Source organism: Cucumis sativus, chromosome 6 (genome assembly GCF_000004075.3).
Source record: "Cucumis sativus cultivar 9930 chromosome 6, Cucumber_9930_V3, whole genome shotgun sequence".
Lineage (NCBI taxonomy): Eukaryota > Viridiplantae > Streptophyta > Magnoliopsida > Cucurbitales > Cucurbitaceae > Cucumis > Cucumis sativus.
In genome coordinates this window covers 30,053,099-30,072,544 of record NC_026660.2, presented here as the reverse complement: position 1 = coordinate 30,072,544, position 19,446 = coordinate 30,053,099, and the positions used below count along the sequence as shown (strand labels likewise).

The following is a 19,446-nucleotide window of genomic DNA, read 5'->3' as shown; positions in this document are numbered from 1 at the left end:
GCCATGGACAACGGTGGTACGGTGGCGGACGTTGCTTGGTTCATGGCCGGGAAGGGGTTTAAAGGAAGAGGTGGTGGGAGTTAGGAGGAAGAAGAGAATAAGAGAGAGAGAGATTTGAAAGAAACAAAGGTAATTTGGTGATGAGAATGAAGAGGGAATCTTGAAACCCATTTTTCACTTTTGAGAAAGAGAAATCAAAAGGGTTTTAATTTGGATGTTACGGTGATGAGTAAGTTTCATTTTGTGTGCAAAAATGGTACGAGAGAGCCAAATTTTTAATGGAGAATGAGAAAGAAAGAGGAGATGTTATTCGAGGGAGGTGTGGATATATAATGAATGATGTATATGTAGAGATGGATGGGGGTTTCTAATTTATATTATTTGTTGTTGAGAAATGAGTTTAATGTTGTAATTTGGTCCCCTGTTTAATGGGTCAACCATGTTCTATATATATACATACATATACCCTAAACAAAAATAAATAATGTCAAACTATATAGGTTCTAATTAAAGTTAGTGTATTAGGTTATTGGATGAAAAAATTATTCCATAACTGGTGTTAATTAGAACGAAAATTTGAAAATTTATATACACATAACCCAAATGATTAAAAGTACATTTTTTATTTTTCTTATATTTATAACGATGTAAAACTGTCAGTCACATTGTGACGATCTTAAAAAATAACTAAACAATAAATTAAATGAAACAAAAAAGATTAAAGATCGATAGAATCTCCACTTTGATATATGTGATGTGTGACAAGCTTATTAAATAAAAGGAATTTGTTAAATTTGATTGCTTCCATGTTCAATTATACTAAACTTGTAAAAATTATTCATTAACTAATTTTAAATATGTGTGGGTAGTGATATATTGATAGGGAGTTATAAAATATAAATATTTTGCTATAACTTAATATTTTAATTTATTTTGTTATTAGAAAAAATACTAATTAAATTAATTTTTGATAGATAAAAAGAAAATATTGAACAATTTAAAAAGAAAAAGGGAAAACTTAAAGTATAGTGTTTATTTGATTGATATAATTATTATAAATGGAGGGTATAAATTGATTGTTCTATTCCCATTTCCTACTTAATGCCAAATTGTAATGTTCGCGGAATAATAATTATTTGTTTCAAATTTCGTTCATCTTCTTCCTCTCCTCTTCTCTCTCTCTCTATACGACCCGTAGACCTTCACTTCTTGTGGGCTTTTAATCCATACTTGCAATTGCCGCCAATCAATTTCCCGCTCAAAATTTCCGATCATTTCTACCGGTAATTGTCGATCGGATGATGTAAGAAGAGGTATTAGGAATCCGTTGCCATTTTTAAATCTCCGCGTCTCTCTTTCTGCAACTCAGGCCTCCGTGCGTAGCTGAGAGGAGGCCAACCGTACGAAAGCCCTAGAACGTGATCTAATTGAATATGTCGAGTTCTCTACCTTACTCTGTCAAGGATGTTCATTACGACAATGCTAAGTTTCGACAGAGATCCTACGTCAAGGTTTTTCTATGCTAGATCTTGACTTAATTTCTCCATTTCGATTTCATGAAATCTGATTGCTTATCAGGCACTCCATGTGTGTGGTTTTTTTTATTCGATTAGTGTTTGGATGAATTGGTAGCTTTCTAGTTACATTCTAGCAACGATTATTTCTTAATAATTGTTCGTTCCTTGAACTTTGATTGTGCCTGGAAAAACTTTAGATTCTCGAGGTGAAAATTTTATTGCCGATTCCATTTACTTTATTTTAAGACTGCGATGTTGATTCTGGAATGGAGGTGGCTCGGGGGAGGATTAGAAACTCGACGGAATTGATATTCGGATTTGTTTGAATAGTCATTTTCGTTGGAAATGCGTGCATAACTGGTGTAAATTATCATAGAAACGCGAGACTGAAGATACTTGTGTTTTGCGAATTTGCCAGGAGCTATGTTGCCAGTTTAGATTCTATGGTTACTTGTTGGTTTGTTGTGACCACTGACCAACCTTTAATCTGTAGCGTGATGGATACTAGGTCATCGGTGATTGTTGTGAAAGCACACAACGTCGTTCGTAAAAGTATAATCTGTGATGGGTGGTTATACACGTTGTCTTCTTCTACTGTAAATTTCAGACTTACCAATACTTTTGGATGACTGCCCAGACAATATGAAAGAACCAGAGAAGATCAATTTTCAAGGAAGAATAATTCTAGAGAATACTTTTAGTGACAAGAAATTTCTCCCTCCAAATTTCTCCTTACATGTTGAACTGCTCGTCTAGAACGTGGGACATGCAACTTATTTCCAAAATACTCGTCCCACGTTGTGAGATCATTGTGATTGGTAACTCTGGGAATTTGTACGGTTTTAATTATCTTAACATGGAATATAGTGGCATAATAATTTTGTATTTATTTATTATGTCATATCCTAGTAAAATAAATATTTTATTTTGGTGGTACAAAAATTAGATTTTATACAAAAGGAAGTGTATTGTTTGAACTAATCCTTATTGGTTACAGACTGCATTTATCAGAATCTTCCATTTATGGGATCAACCCTGAGTTATTTGATAGGGATGTACATTATTTGTTTTGAGTTATGACTCAAAGTTCTCATCTCGTTTTCTCAGGTGATGACTCAGAATTTACTCACTGGTAGCAGAAAACGTGATTATCTAAGTTGTAGCACAGGAAAATTTCTTGTATTACTTTTGATCTTCGGTTTGGCATATCTTTTATTGACAAGTGCTACTCCTGTCCATGTTCCCAACAAACTTGCCAAAGTTAGCGAGAATAGTGAGAAACAAGAGATTAAAAATAATGGTGGCATCAACTTCAGGAACTTATGGAGGAAAGCTCCTAGGCTTCCCCCTCAATTACCACCAGATGAAAAAGGTAGCAATACTAGCTATCATATCGATCCAAACACGTTAATCTCTGAGTCTTTATGGATTTCAAGGCAACAGAAAGTAAAGGATGCGTTTATCCATGCATGGTCCGGCTATAAAAGGTATGCAATGGGGTATGATGAACTTATGCCACTGAGCCAGCATGGAACCGATGGGTTGGGAGGTTTAGGTGCTACAGTTGTGGATGCCCTTGACACTGCCATGATAATGGGCGCTAGTGATATTGTCTCTGAGGCAGGCTCATGGATTGAAAAAAACCTTATGGATAGAATTAAGGAAAAAGGACAAGTCAATTTATTTGAAACTACCATACGTATTGTAGGTGGTCTCTTGAGTGCATATCATTTGAGAGCTGGAGAGTATGGGAAGACCTTTGGAAATGAAGGACCCAAACCTGCTGTTTATCTAGAAATTGCGAAGAACTTGGCTGATCGTTTGCTAAGTGCTTTTACCTCCAGTCCAACTGCTATTCCTCTCTGTGATGTAGTTTTAAAAGATTCCTCTGCCCATGCAGCTCCTGGTGGATCAAGTAGTACATCCGAAGTATCCACTTTGCAACTGGAATTTAATTATCTTAGTACTGTTTCAGGCGACCCAAAGTATTCAATTGCTGCTATGAAGGTCTTGGAACACATGAAGAGCCTTCCAAAAGTGGAAGGTTTGGTTCCCATCTATATTAGGTATGGAGCTTTTATGTCTGGCTATAAGTAATTTACTTTATTTTAGACAGTATGGATATGTCTTAACATTTGTGTCAAACTTCGAATGCCCTTTTGTTGCGTGATCTGTGGATGAATCAGAAAAAAAAAAAATTAAATTATGAATTCTTTTGTAAACTTCTCTAGTTTTCATCTGGGTTGATAGCATATCTCCCGGGACATTTTCTGGTATACCTGACTTTCAGTATTAATGTATTACAAACTGGTGCGTGAATGTAATCAATTCAATGAATATTACTAGTATATATTTTATGTCAAACTTTCAATTTTCTTTTATTGATATGTATATTTTTCTGGCTTCTCGTTGTGGATAAATGAAATCACTATTATTTGAGACGAAATTTTTTGGGCATCAAAATCATTCTGATGTGTCAAGATAGGCAAACCTAAATAATGTATCATAAGAAATATCATCTTTGTCAATTATAATCTCAGTGTCTGAGATATGACTTCAATTGAGCCCTTTGGCATGTTGGCAAAATTCTCTTTCCAATCAAGAGATGTTATTCTTCTGAAGCCAAGAGAAATTAAATTGTTACGCTTGTATCAGTTTTATTTTCCTTTTCGGGAACATATGATCCTGTGGCTGTTAGTCTTTTCAAGCATTATGTAAGAACCCTAATTAGGGAAATAATAAGATTATTAGTTGAATATTAGTATGGTTTTAGAAGGGACAATATAGTAGTTAGTTAGTAAGTTTGTTCAGGTTTTTATTATAAATAGAAGGTGTGGGTTGAGAGGAAGTGGGAAAATTTTTGTATGGTGAATTCCTAATTGGGGAATTTTGGGAGAGGATTTCCAGCCCTCTTGAAAGTGCTGGTTTGGGTACCTAACAAATTAATCCTGAAAAGGTTGGCTTTGAATTTCATGAGTTTTGGTCTAATGTGGTTCCTTCCACCATTCTAAATCTCTCGTGCTTTTCAGTTCTTGAAATGTTCCTTTAACTTAGAGGATATGGTGATGACCAAATTTACTTATTTTTGTGTAATTTTCTTCTCGATTGCAGCCCTCATACTGGCAAATTTAGTGGTGAAACCATAAGACTGGGATCTCGTGGTGATAGCTACTATGAGTATCTACTGAAAGTGTGGCTTCAGAAGCGAACAAGCGGAAATAGTAATTTCACTTACCTACATGATATGTATGAAGAAGCCATGAAAGGTGTTAAACATCTTCTTGTTCGGAAGTCTATTCCAAATGGGTTGGTTTTTGTTGGAGAACTGCCCTATGGATCAGATTCTACTATTAGTCCGAAGATGGATCATCTGGTATGTATGATTTCCTCCCATATCAAATATGCACGTTTCTGGTAGACCAGCTTATGGTATAGTCAAGGTATATATCAAGGAACATTGGATCAAACTGAGAAAAAATTTGGAAGATTAACCCCAATTTGGGAGTTGTTTGACTTTTGATTTGTCTAAGGTATTCTACTTTGAAATGTCTCTGGCTGCTTAGAAATATGCTTTAAAATTTGAAAAAGAATGTGACGTATGATAAAGATGGTATATGTATTCGTTGATTGATGTAGTATAGGGCTCTATACATTCATTTGCCCTCAAGATCAGTATTAGGGTTACAATGGAAACAGCACATTATACAAACTTCTTTCTCTGCTGCTTTGTTCACAAATGGCCGTTTCATCTGTTTCTATGCAGTGAGGCAAATTTTATGCTTTAGGGCTTCTTTTCGTTTTATCTGTACAGTGTTGCCATTTATTTGTAGTATGAACACGTCTCCAAGATAACATCTAATAGCCTACTAGTTATTCAATTGAACGGATGCTAACGGAAAAAAAGTAAATGTCATTGCCAACGTGAATATATCTTTCCTGTTCTCTTTAATGAATACAAGGAGATAGGGAGTAAATCTTGCGTTATCCTACGTCAATTGTGAAAAAGGATGTGTGTCGGTCTTCAAGTACTAGGGAAAAGTTACGTCTCTTAAGTTGCTTTTGGGGAGAAAACCCCCATTTGGCATACGCAAGTGTCATACGTGCTTGGGATACAAAACTCTATGCAAAGATGAGATCCAACAGAAAACATCATATTTGGTGGGGAGATTGTTGAGTTTACTTATGAAGGGGCTGGATTTTGGTAATTATAAAGCCAAGCCCACTTCATATTTTAATTTAGCTTGGCGAGAAAGTCTATTTGGTGATGAGATTAGATGATGCTGGGGAAAAGAGGACATGCATATACTGGTAAATGGGGGGAATGTATACATGAGGAAAGCCTTTATTTATTTAGTTTTTAAAATAAATAGTAGATAAAAATAAAAGTGACCGTTAGCTATCATCCTACCCGTTCATAGGTTAACACTTGGGCAATTCACGATTGTGCTTTTTACTGCTCTTTATTGGTGTAAATGTGCCCCCCTTTATAGATTAATACATAATCTCTCACCTTTCGCTAGTTGGAGGTCCTTTGTAATGGTGGCTGGGTTCTACTTCTACCCATTGTTGTTGTCCATTTCATTCATCGGTGATACTGCTCAATATATATATATATATATAAATTCATCTGGACTTGTATCTATTTCGGTATTTAGTTGATGAGTTTACTAAGCCTGCACATTTTCCTTCATTATTCTGATGTGAATTTATTTCAAGACTTAATTTATGCACCAGCTCAATTGTAAGGGTTCTACATCAAGATTTCAAATTAATACTTTGATTCTTTAGATTATTGGCTATCTGAATAAAGCTATGTGACATAATAAAGCATCATAGTAATCCTTGTTTTGTTTTAGAAAAGTGCTTAAACTAATAAACTTGTGCTTGTTTTAGGTATGTTTCTTATCAGGTACCCTTGCTCTTGGTGCTACCAAGGGCATCACCAAGGAAGAAGCCATGAGTAAAAGCTTGTTGAACTTTGATGATCTGGAAAATTTAAATCTGGCAGAGGATCTTGCAAAAACTTGCTTTGAAATGTATGAAGTAACCTCTACCGGTCTTGCCCCAGAAATTGCTTATTTTCATACCGAGGTCGGATTAATTTCCCATCATCTATTGTAAATTTGTTCGCTATATCTATGTTTCCCCATTTCTTCATGCTGTCCAATAATCTAAAAACTCCACGCACATGCTTGTCCAGGAATATTCTGAACAAGGCCTTGATGGTGGAAATAAAAAATCGAAATACATTGATGACATAATAATCAAGCCACTGGATCGTCATAATCTTATGCGGCCCGAAACAGTCGAGTCATTGTTTGTCCTGTATCGTATCACAGGCGATCCGAAGTATGGTTTCTATATCATTAACCATGCCTCTTGTATTGTTCAATAACTGTGTTTCGTTTATTCACATTGGATGAGAGAGAAAAAAAAAAAAGGATGCTTACATGAACATATTGCAGGTATCGTGCATGGGGGTGGGAGATTTTCGAAGCATTCGAGAGGCACACAAAGGTTAGTAGTGGTGGATATACATCACTAGATGATGTTACTACGATTCCTCCTCGGAGAAGGGACAAAATGGAGACATTCTTCCTGGGGGAGACACTCAAGTATTTGTACTTGCTATTTGGGGACAGTTCCACGATCCCATTGGATAAATATGTATTCAATACTGAAGCACATCCTCTACCAATGGACGGCAATATTCAGATTCAATGATACCAAAATTGTGTTCGGTTGAAAGGTAAATTTCCTGTATTCTTTTGAATATTTTCAATTGCTATTTTGTTTGATCAAAATTTTGCCATATTCACCAAATTTCTTAGGATAACCATAAATTTGTATTAAAGAGTTTTCATTGTGTATGAAATTGTGCTAATAAACATAAATTTTTTAAAGTATAAAAGGACCACTTTTACAAAATGTGAATATTGCTTCTTTTAATCAATCATTTCAGTAAAATCATAATTAATATGTTTAATACTGTGAGCCATTGATATTTCTTTTAATCTTCTATCTAAATTAGGTTGGCAACTAATCGTACCACATTAGCTCACGGAAGCCTGTCATGGTAAAATCAAATGGAATAGAAGGTTTCACTTGCCAATTCACATGAGGTGCATTACTGATATCTCGATAATTTAACCTTTCGTTGAATTATTTTCTTTTTTTCAAATATAGGTTTTTTGTTTTTCTAGTCTCTACATCTTAGTCTAGCTTAAACAAATAATTTTGATCATGATCATTAAAATTTGTGCACAATGTAACCATTTTTCGTGTTTTCTCAAACAATTTTTAAAAAAAAAATTTGAAATTTGAAATACTAAGTTGAATATGAGTATGAACTTGAACTACAGTAGCGGCTAGTTGTTTCCATTTATTCACATTCAACCGTTTCAATTCTATTCATCGATTGTGTGAGTGCATGTTTTGTTATTTTAATTTAGTCTTTTAAGTTTTTTAGTTGTAATATCAGAAATCTTTCTTCACTATAAGATGAGAAAAACCTCGGTTAACTATCTTCGATTGAGTTAAAAAATTACTAGCAATTGAAATGTATATTTACCTACAAATTTAAACTTTTGGATCAATTGGAGATTTAATATTGTATGTTGGAGTCTCTAAAGTGTTGTTTTCATTGACTTCAATCACTTTTACTTTTCATTTAAAAAAAGAATTAACCTTCCATATTAAAAGGGAATGAATTGTTATCATTACACCTGCATATTCAGAATTTCAATTGAGGTTTTTCATCATGCTAGTAGTAGTGTGTGTACATAGTGGGAGTGATGGTTTAAGTGGAAAAAGAAGTTTAGCTACGATTGAATTAATGTTTTGGTTCCAAATTTGTATAAGTCATGATTATGGGTTCTTTAAAAGTTGACGTTAGAATTGCCAAATTACTAGAAAAAGATAGGCATATACTTTGCCCATATACTTTGCCTTTTAAAATAATCAATATGAGAGCGAGGTGGATGTTATTCAACTACAAACAAAATGTGAGACAATAATTGTGGGGTTGGTTATGGGTTAATCCTCCAACTAAATCCATCTTTCAATTAATTTGCTGAAAAAGGACTAAGTGTATATTATATGCTTCTAAGTCGTTAATGATTTTAAAATTATTAAAATCATTTAATCCTCAAAACTCAACCACATGTCTAATTTTATAATTTCAACACATTTTTATACCATTTTAATATTTTATGAATTATTTCTAAAGTCATAAATGTGATTTTAATTATTTTTGAGTTATTTCCACACAAAAAAAAAAGTACTTTCAATGTTAATTTTAACAATCACAAAAGGACTTTGGTGATGTTAATTTTTAACTCGTCCTGCCACATAAACCATCTTGTAATATTTCTATTCAAATTAAACACGAACATATTTGTAAGAGAATTTTTAACATATCTTTAATAGTTTAAATACTAAAATGAGTAATTTGAAACAGGAAGAACTAAATTACCCCCTTCTTTAAATTTTACTGATAAAAAGGGTACTTTTCCTATGGGAGAAAAAAAGGTTGGCATGTGATAGGTTAGTCAGTGGGACAAAGTGGGTTAAAGATAAAGAAGGAAGTCTCTTATTTTCTCACTGCTTCTACATAAAAAGTGTGCAAAAGATATCCCTTTAGTTTCTTTAATGCATAGAAAGAAGTCAGCGAAGAAAGAATGTGTTCAGAAAAAAAAATGGTGAAAGTATATATTCTATTAAAAATTCAATCATTCATCTTTTGATCACTAATTTATTTTATTGATAATTGATAAATATTTTTAAAATATTTTTAAAATAACAGATATATATTCAGAATAGAAAAGAAAGTAAAAGAATGCAAACAAAACATGAACCAGCCTACAGAAACTATGCCCATAACAAAATTGAGATCAATACAATTAAAAATTAAAGATAGTTTAAAATTTGATTCGTGGATGATTACGAAACAAAGTTGATTAGAAGGTGTGAGAAAAAAAAAAAAGAAAAACGGTGTGTCCAGAAGTGGAGAGACCATCTGACGGACCCACGAAGTGACTCGGCGGTGGTGGGGGAGGAGGATGGGGATGGGACCCAGTCAGAGAAGAGATAAAACCACGGTCCGTTTCTCAAAACACGCAAACAAGAGATGATGACTTTAAAAAAAGGGGTTGGAAAAAAGAGGTTCATTGCAAATAAACGTCTACTCTAATGGGAACACAACACTCACACACCCCCTAAACCCTTTCCCACTCTCCCCTTCTCTTTTTCACCTTCTCCCAAACCTCAACAATTTCAAATTTCTTCAAATATAACAAATATTTAAAGAAGAATTATTTTTCCCTCAAAGATAAAAGGTAAAGTTGGAAGGGTTGTGGTTATTATTTTTTAATATAGCTTAATAAATAAATATTATATTTTATGAATAATAATAATAGTAAAAAAGAAATTCAATGTCATTTGTTGGACACTATAAGTGGAATCTTTTGGTAAGAGAAGCACTCACTCTCACTCTCACTCTCACTCTCACTCTCACTCTACAAAACATCCGCGAGAGAGAGCTCAGAGCAAAATCACTGTTCTTCTTCTTCAAGGCAGACACTCAGATTTGGGCGAAAAAACAATGGCCCATACGCCTATATTTCGAAAATGCTTATCTCTTATTCTTCTTGTTTTTGCTCATTTCGCTTCGCAAATCCTAGCTGATGATGGTATGTTTCTCTCTGTTTTTACTTTCTCTTCATTCTGTTCTTACTCTTTCCACTACCCTGCACCTAAGATCTCATCAATACCGCTTTCAATTGTTTTTTCCCCCGTTGAATTTGATCTTCGTTTCTTGTTTTAATCGTGTTTCTCCATAAAAGTTTTTGGTGGTTCTGTTTCCTGAAATTTCTCCTTAATTAGGGCTTCCTTTGAATTGGAAAGCTCGTAAGGGAATCGATTTTTTATTTTTATTTTTAGAGGAATTGGTTGTTAACAGTGTTTTGAGCATTTAAAGCCTCGTATCTATGGGGTGGATTGTTCTGTTTGGTAGTGGCTACTTTTTTAGTTTTGGACAAATTGTTTATGAATCCCACGAACTATTTAGCTAAAATAGAAAACGCATTAATGGCTTATGAACAACAGTCATTGCCGTAAAATCGCCGCCGTAGACGGCTGCCATGCCGGTGGTTACTATATTTGTGAAAGGGATTACTCGCCGTCCCGATCTGACTTCTTTAAAGAATCTCTCTGCCTCCCACCACTTTTCCACAGAGATATCAGTCCTTCATGAAATCGCGCACCCACTTCCTAATCCCTTTTCTTTAAAATAAAAAATCGTGTGAAAAGTGTAAGTGCAAATTCTATTACATTTTTCATTCTAGAAATTGAGCTCCAACTTAACTTACGTTGGTGTACAAATTGCAACACATTTATAAGTTATTTTACTAAATGGGACCTTAATTGTGTGTTTTTGTAGGCCATATGAATTTGAAATTTAATGTTGAACAATTTCAATATAAAGCTCATTCTATACCTTTCTTTTGACCTTTGTTATACCTTATTACATCATACACCAATTTCCCTTTCTTTTTTAATTTTTTCTTTTATAGAATTTATAGAGAGTCCTTTACTTCTGGGCCCTTTGCCTTTAATATAATTGATTTAGGTGTTTTTTGAAAGGGAATTTATTAGAGTAGTATCAAGTTGGGTAATTATGCTCATCTAGTGATAAATAAAACACTTTGGGTGCTGCTACCTATGGGCCTACGGGGTTTGTTTTTTAATCCTTTTGCTTCTTTTTATGAAGATAAAATGACCATAATAGACATTGCTTGTGTTTTCCCGCTAAGGGATTTTGTCTCCTTTATTATTAATCTGACAGAAAAGGGCTCCATCCTTTCCTTAAAAAGAGACTTGATCCCGAGTGATTTTCGTCATTTCACACTCTCTCTTTATCCCGATTTCCCGGCGGTGGGAGAGACCTTTTTTGTTGTTGTTATTATTATTTCATTTGATGTGGAAATGAGCTGGAATGGAAGGAAGGGTTTGGTCCCACGCGTTAATACTGCCCCTATACGACCCTTCACTCGTTGTCGTATTCAAGTGGGTAAGTTAAAGTTAGTAAAGTTGGGGCTTCTTCAATGCCGTACGTGGGCGCCCACTCACTCCTTCTCTTTTCTTTTACTCTCTTCTCTTCAATTCATTTCTTATGGGCTCCCTTACTTATTCTTTTATCTTTTACTTTAGTCACTTTCCCTTCTCCACACCCTCCTTTTATCTAACTATAGTATCTTTTTCAAAACTATATGGTTTTTACACAACACCTTCACTATATCTTTTTTCAAAGTGTTTTATAGGTTTTTAAATTTTGAATTTATGTATTTTGATTATACATTGTATACACTTACTCAACATCTGTAAAGTTTAAGTTCTATTGGACTGATTTGGATTGAAATGGTTTTAATAACTTATCAGACACATTTTAAATTTTAGTATATAGTGGATTCAAAATGGAAACTTGGTTGTGTGTTCAGGATTGGTGGCGAACGGTGATTTCGAAACAATCCCAAGTGGCGGGTTCCCAAACGACGGAGCAATAGAAGGACCCACCGCAATTCCAAGCTGGACATCAAACGGCACTGTTGAGCTGGTAGAGTCTGGCCAAAAACAGGGTGGGATGATCCTCATTGTACCTGAAGGTAGACACGCAGTGAGATTAGGGAACGACGCCGAAATAAGCCAAGAACTTAAGGTGGAGAAAGGGGCGCTTTACTCAGTCACCTTCAGCGCCGCTCGCACCTGCGCCCAGCTCGAGTCCCTCAACGTGTCGGTGCCACCTTCATCACAAACCATAGACCTTCAAACCTTGTACAGCGTCCAAGGCTGGGACCCTTACACTTACGCCTTCGAACCCGAGGAGGAAACGGTGCGTTTAGTCTTCCGTAACCCCGGCATGGAAGACGACCCCACCTGTGGCCCCATCATTGACGACATTGCTATCAAGAAAATTTTTATTCCTGATAGACCTAAAGACAATGCGGTGAACAATGGAGATTTCGAATCCGGTCCATGGATGTTCAGAAACGGTTCGCTTGGCGTGTTGATCCCAACGAATTTGGACGAAGAAACGTCGTCGTTACCGGGTTGGATCGTGGAATCAAACCGGGCGGTCCGATACATTGATTCGTACCATTTTAATGTCCCACAAGGAAAACGAGCCATCGAATTGCTTTCAGGGAAGGAAGGCATCATCTCTCAAATGGTTGAAACAACGCCTGAAAAGCCGTACACCATGACATTCTCTTTAGGCCAAGCCGGAGATAAATGCAAGCAGCCACTTGCCGTAATGGCGTTCGCCGGAGATCAAGCTCAGAACTTCCACTACACCGGCCCCGATTCCAACTCCTCGTTCCAAAGTGTGAATCTGAATTTCACGGCGAAGGCCGATAGGACGAGGATTGCTTTCTACAGTGTTTATTACAATACAAGGACTGACGATATGAGTTCTCTGTGTGGCCCAGTCGTGGATGATGTTAGAGTTTGGTTTTCTTCCTCTTGTAGAAATGGGCCTGGATTTTGGGCTTTCGGTGTTGGGCTTGGGCTTTGGTTACTTATCTGGGCCTTGGTTTAGGGAATTGGTCGGTTTTACCCTTGTGTATGGGCTTGGAGTTGTGGAACGGGAAGAAGTAAGAAAGAATGAAGCAGTCCCTCTACCCCCACCAAAAGCAAGCTTTAGTTTGCACTTTGCATTGGGTGTTTTGCTTTTAAAATTTAATTTTGGTAAGTTATGTTAGCGTTGGTGAATCACAATATTTTAAAGCAATTTAAATACTTTTGATCACCCACCCTCATTTCACTTTCAAACCCACTCTCCTTTGAAACTGTATAAGATTTAGACAGTTTCTTTGATTACTTGATCCTGTTATTAACAAAGACATTAAATATAATTATGTTAAAATTTAACTCACTATTTCATAAAGATTATGTACAATCATGTCATCAAGTTTTGTGAACTTCAAATCATGTATGACACTTAATCTCCTCACTCCTAAGATAACATTTATTGGATTGCAGATCTTAAAAGTAGATAACAGAATTTCATATCTTCAATTCAACTAATACCACCTTTTATCAAACTGCAATACAAATTCGTGTAGGCATGACGATGTTTTATTAACATGTTAATTGTAATAAGCTTGAGTTTAAATTATGTATGTTTGAAATTTATATGTAACAATTTCAAACTTTTATAACCATTAAAAACTAGAAAACGAATTTTTTTTTTTTTAAAAAAAATTATATATACAACCTAACTCAACCGTGGGTTAGATTGAGTTAGTAACTAAATTCAGGGTATTCACCCAAAATAACAAAAAAAAGCATGGATTAGATTGAAAATGTCCCTAAATCCAATTCGATTTCACAGCAGAGAAAGTGGAATAAACCCGACCCGGTTAAGGTCATAAGACAATACAATACAGCGGTGGCCGCGATCGACTCCTAGAAATTGCGGGCAAAACATGAAATTCAAAAGCCCTTAACAAATAAGTGAATTCTCCAAATTACCCTCAACCATGGAGGGTGCCGTCGCCTATTCATATAAAATGCTCCGCGGAATAACTCATCGAAGTTAGGAGAAACGGAGGGCGTGAAGGTACTTTAGGTTCTTACCGCCTAACGCTTTTCTCCTCCTCACCTCACCATGTCCGGCGATGAGCCTCCGACTACGTCCTCCGTCGCCGACTCTATCCTCTCGTCGCCCCCACCTCAAGATCCCGTCGGATCACCCAGTCTCGATGTGCCGGATATTCAACCATTGATATCCGAAGACGATCACGACCAGGGATCCAGGGAGAGTCACGATCAGGGACACGAACCCGCGGTGAGAGCTGCTGTTCTCCCTGAGGATCTGAAACAAAGGATTGTTAAGCAGGTAACTCTACCGCCTCTCCACCGTCCATCCAATTGAACCTCAAATTTCTTTGCCTTTAGGTTTTGCCTGGTATGCCATTTTTGGATTTGTGAATCAGTATATAAATCTTTTTTTTCTGTCTTGCACATGTATTTGAATTGCTAGTTGTGACTTTTTGTATGTATACTTGCATCGCTTAGTGCAAATATTAGAACGTTGGGAAGCTTATGGTTAGACCGTCAACTGCAAAGGAAGTTATGGGATCAATTGATCATTTCACGGCCGCGATATCGTATATTTGATGCTTTGTTACGTCATTATTAGTGTAGTCTTTTGATGTAAGGCCTGAAGAGAGCATTTAGATTTTGACGATTGGATTTCAATTCATTCAGTTTTTTTTTATAATATTGTTGAGTGTTTCAGTATGCCATCGTCGTCTCATGATTGGTCTAAATATCTTCGCAGGTAGAGTACTACTTCAGCGATGAAAACTTGCCCTCCGATAAATACTTGTTGGGATTAGTCAAAAAGAACAAGGAGGGTTATGGTATGTTACTTGGGTAATGTTCACTTTTATGGAGATTTATTATCTCTCAGTGGAAATGAAAACTCCCAGTTATATTGACTTTCTTTACAGGGTTGAACACTTACGAAAGAATTTGGTGTCTTTGGTTTCTTTGTCAAATTTTGAACTACTATCTGGAAGAATTTCCTCCCGAGCCAAACATAAAACTATTGAAATTAAGGAAGATATATGTACTTCTAATTCCCTTTTCTACTGTATGACTTAGGGAAACTGAGTAGCTTTGATCGCTCTCATTTGACTGATACGGATTGCCTTAAAAATTCCAATATAGCTTTTGTAGACATTTTTAGTTTGTAGTCTAATTTGGCAGCATTTTTTCTTCAAACATAGGAGTTGCTAAGAGTAATAATTTGGAAAAAAAGATTCATTCTATGGAAATGCTTCAGGGAGTTAATTGTTAGGTCTATTGCTGTGACTTCAGTTCTTTAATCAATCAGCAAGGGTTTATTTTCAGATTTTAACTTTTAATCAATCAATTGTAGTATCAAACTTGAAACTAAGATTATTATTACAAAAGAATTGAAGCCTAACGAATGGCCTAGTTGTGACTTGTGAATTCTTGGGTTTTCAATCATCTAAAACACCATGTGATTACCTGACTTATCTTGTTGCTATGGAAGAGCTCGGGAGGTGGTCTTTCATTTTTTTTCATATTCCCCCCACCCCCCAACTTGGACATTAATGTGAATTTAGTAGAAATGTTATATTTTACATGATAACCTTACCAAGCACTTCACAGGAATTCTAGCTCATGTGAAGTGTAAATAGTTTTTGCATGGCACCAGATTCTCCTATTTGTTTGCTCATTTTCTCGTACTCATATATTTATTGTTTGCTCATTTTCCTTTTGTCTTTGTTCTTTTCTCTCTCACTCTAAATTGTCTGGAGATTCTGATTTTTCGTAATATCTTGTAGTAACCAATACTGTTATCAATGCACAAATAAGTTGAAATTCATTTTCTCTTTATTTTTCTAGTTCCTATAGCTATTATTGCTTCCTTCAAGAGAATGAGGAAACTTACACACGATCGTTCATTTATCACTGCTGCACTGAGGGAATCTTCTGTTCTTGTAAGATACTTCATTCTTCCTTGTAAATATGGCAACCAATGCCTCTTTTTGCATGATGCCACGAGTACATTTTAATTTTCTTGCCAACCGCAGGTCGTGAGTTCTAATGGGAAAAAAGTCAAGCGACTCCATCCTATTTCATTGCCCGAGACTAGGGATCCTAAGGTATTTGCTTGTGTACTTATGAAATTAACAATTGTTGTGTAACTTAAACTTATGGTAACTTTATTACATTTCTATGTGGAGTATAGTTATTTACTATTTTGGTAGAAAATCTACCAGAGGATCATTCAGAGGAGAATATGAAACGAATTTTTGGAGTGGCTGGACGGTATGCCATTCCTGTTTCCAAAACTATGTTTTCATGAAAATATTTCTCCATTCACACTTCACTGCATGATTAATTTTTATTTTTTGTATTTTTAGTATAAGAAGTATCACCATTTGTGACCCACATGTGGTAGACAAGTTGGGGAAAAGCAGCAAGGGTGATGTGCTGATCAGTAATAAGGTAAATAGTGTAACCAGCTGATAGGAATAAAAATTCAGTTTCTGATTAAAGGGGACATTGTGGTGATGCTCGTCCTTCCCATTTCAGCTCTCGTAATGATTCTGATGCTTGTGGTATATGTTGGTGAATATTTTGCTTCCTTTGTTTCTTTATATTCTCACATTAACCATGAAAGAGTGTTGTCTCAATTTGTTTTCTTTTTTCGAAATCATCATATGTAGACTTTGTAGCAGGACTGACATTTATGAAAAGGTAGGTAGGAATTTTTTATAAAAAATTGAAGGGATTCTTTCACCAGATTGAAATTTTGTTGAAAGTAGCATGTTGGGTCCTGAAGTTAAGAGGAGGTAGGACTAATACAACGTCAGTTTGATTTGCAGGTGGAGAGAAAATTATACGTGTGCACTGTTCAATACAGTATGTTGTATCCAATGTTTTAAGAGTGATGTATCCAATGTTTTTAATAACTCTTGAGGCTTAAGTGTGGTTGCTCGCCTCAAGGCAAGACTCTAACTTTTAGCCTTGAAACTTGTGTCTTCGTGAAAACGCATTGAGACTTAAAATCTCTACACCCTGCCTTTTATGGTGGTTTGATTAGAAAAACAATAGCGATTTCCTTGTCCTTATAAAATACACCGTAACAAAGAGAGATTTGAAATTAATTGTGGGTTACAATAGTTGGAAACACCAACTTCCAACTATTATAATTGGAATCCCAAACAGTTCGTGGGATGTAGTAGTGTCCACCCAATTGAAGCTGGGAGCCCAAACAGCCCCATAGAGGTTTGAGTTGTGACAAGTTGAACTACTACTTCACTACCATGACTTTAAAGACATTCCAGACAGTTTTATTGTATAAATCAATCCTATTAGTCATGATAGTAGTGATGTTAAAAACATCGTTTTAGAAATTTTATTTTAAGTGAAAATTGTGGGTTGATTTTTTTCTTCTCACTTTTATATCAATTTAAAATCTGCAAAGTATTTTTAATTAAATTTGAAGCTAACACCTCTTACTGCCTTGCCTCTTCAAACGGAAAAGGCATCTCTTTAGCCATTGAAAACATTCATGCAGCCATGCTTTGTCTCAGATTTCTTGACGTAAATTTAGTTACGTTAAAAGATTAAACAAACTATGTTTACTCATTCCGCCTTTTTTCTTGGTCACTATAGTTGCATGCTCTAGTGGAGTATGAGACTCTGGAGGCTTCTGAGAAAGCTGTGAGTAATCAGATATGTGCTCTATTTTCTTGAATTTAATAATCATACCATATTTGATTGGATATCAATAATCGTTTTTCTGATTGTTGATTAGGTGGCTACTTTAAACGATGAACAAGATTGGAGAAATGGCATGCGGGTTAAGCCTCTTAAGCTTATGGTACTGTATCTCATTTCACTTGCATATTTTAAGTTGATTGTATTCACAATGTAGTTTTCAACTTCAGAGTAAACATGGCCAGAGGAAACAACATTGGCGAGGACCTGAACCTGACAAAACCAGCAGTGGGAGAATAGCTGACCAGAATGGTCCTGACAAGAACATACCTGGGCGAGTAACTGATCAGAATGGTAATGAAGAAATTCCGAACGTTGTAAATGAGCATCATGACGATGTGCCTGATGAGGAGGTTAATGTTGCTCTTGCACTTTCTTTTTCTGGGCGCATTTTATTGGGCACACATTTTAATTAAAATTTGTTCTTGATTTTCCATCATGTGTTGGTTATTCTCAACTCCCCTTCCAAGAAAATGCTTGATGTGATTGATAACAATATCAAGTTTGCCAAATTTAGGAGGGCGATCATCAACACAAAGACAAGCATGGACATAGAGGTCAAAATCAGGGACGAACTAGAAGACAAAAGTACAAGGGTGTCAACGGAATGGGTACCTACTGCTTTGATCACGTTATCTTAAATTTCATGTTAAGAGAAATTTATCTTGATAATCTTTTGTAGGTCATGGAACTACAACTTCTACCCATCACATTGAACTATCGAAGCCACCCCCTGGTCCAAAAATGCCTGATGGAACTCGGGGGTTCACAATGGGGCGTGGGCGACCTCCAACCTCCACCCAAAGCATATAATGAGAATTTCATCAAGTGGGTTTGTAGAAATTTAACTTTCTGTGTTTTTTACTTCGATTGATGGGCATGCTAGAACGCGTCCTGGTAATATGTCTAAGTAGGTTGGCCAAAATGTATCTAACCTCGAAAGATTTGTGTCTTGATTAAATGTTATCTTGTATATTGTTCACTTGTATGCTATGTTTAAATTTGGTGGTTTTGAATTTTCGAACTGAGTCTAGCTAAAAACCTAATTCATTTATTTAAAAATATGAAAACAGTTTGTCTATTTAGTCCAGTAGGGTGGGGAATTTGAAACAGTAATATCTTTGTAGTGTGACAAAAATATTAAAAACGTTTGCATTTCATTGATTTTGTACCATACCCTCATCTTTCTTTTTCTCTGATGAAGCAAATTGTTGGGTAGAAGAGTTGATTACATGTTTTGTGGCCATGGGGTGGTTTCAACCACCAAAAGAATATTTGTGGATGGAATCTATGTTTTGATTGTGATTTTTACAAAAAGGAAAAAAAGAATAAGTCCTTTGTTGTGATATGAGTTGTAAAGGCCACTTGCTCCAACGTTTCCATCCAATATTTAGAATTTTATGCATTTTGTCTTCAACATCTCCAAATATTATAATAAAGCAAAAGAAGAAAAATCTTCATTAAATATTATAATAACTTGTTTTGTTTCATAAGTTTTTTGCCATTAAATTTTACACAACTTGTTAGGAAAATTTTAATTTATTTAATATGGGTTTTTTAATGCTCTGGAGTTGAATTTGAACCCTCTTGTTGGTAAATTAATATCAAT

The 19,446-nt window shown here is 35.5% G+C and overlaps 3 protein-coding genes across 3 annotated transcripts; all 3 read left to right on the top strand.

The window, feature by feature from the left end:
• Positions 1 to 1,106: 1,106 nt before the first annotated feature.
• On the top strand, positions 1,107 to 7,931 carry LOC101216212 (mannosyl-oligosaccharide 1,2-alpha-mannosidase MNS3). Its single transcript, XM_004134534.3, has 7 exons — positions 1,107 to 1,511; positions 2,625 to 3,583; positions 4,629 to 4,890; positions 6,411 to 6,608; positions 6,718 to 6,866; positions 6,983 to 7,266; positions 7,549 to 7,931. The coding sequence occupies exons 1-6, from the start codon at positions 1,434 to 1,436 to the stop codon at positions 7,239 to 7,241; spliced, it is 1,905 nt and encodes a 634-aa protein (XP_004134582.1). The 5' UTR covers positions 1,107 to 1,433; the 3' UTR covers positions 7,242 to 7,266; positions 7,549 to 7,931.
• A 2,050-nt stretch (positions 7,932 to 9,981) lies between these two features.
• LOC101220961 lies at positions 9,982 to 13,324 on the top strand. The gene is made up of 2 exons (XM_004134553.3): positions 9,982 to 10,207; positions 12,014 to 13,324. Exons 1-2 carry the CDS (start codon positions 10,120 to 10,122, stop codon positions 13,108 to 13,110), a joined length of 1,185 nt encoding a protein of 394 aa, XP_004134601.1. The 5' UTR covers positions 9,982 to 10,119; the 3' UTR covers positions 13,111 to 13,324.
• Positions 13,325 to 14,086: 762 nt separating this feature from the next.
• LOC101214776 (la-related protein 6A) lies at positions 14,087 to 18,997 on the top strand. Its single transcript, XM_004134528.3, has 11 exons — positions 14,087 to 14,412; positions 14,857 to 14,938; positions 15,954 to 16,048; positions 16,142 to 16,213; positions 16,300 to 16,379; positions 16,475 to 16,559; positions 17,733 to 17,780; positions 17,875 to 17,940; positions 18,008 to 18,190; positions 18,355 to 18,448; positions 18,520 to 18,997. The coding sequence occupies exons 1-11, from the start codon at positions 14,182 to 14,184 to the stop codon at positions 18,648 to 18,650; spliced, it is 1,167 nt and encodes a 388-aa protein (XP_004134576.1). The 5' UTR covers positions 14,087 to 14,181; the 3' UTR covers positions 18,651 to 18,997.
• The last annotated feature ends 449 nt before the right edge of the window (positions 18,998 to 19,446 follow it).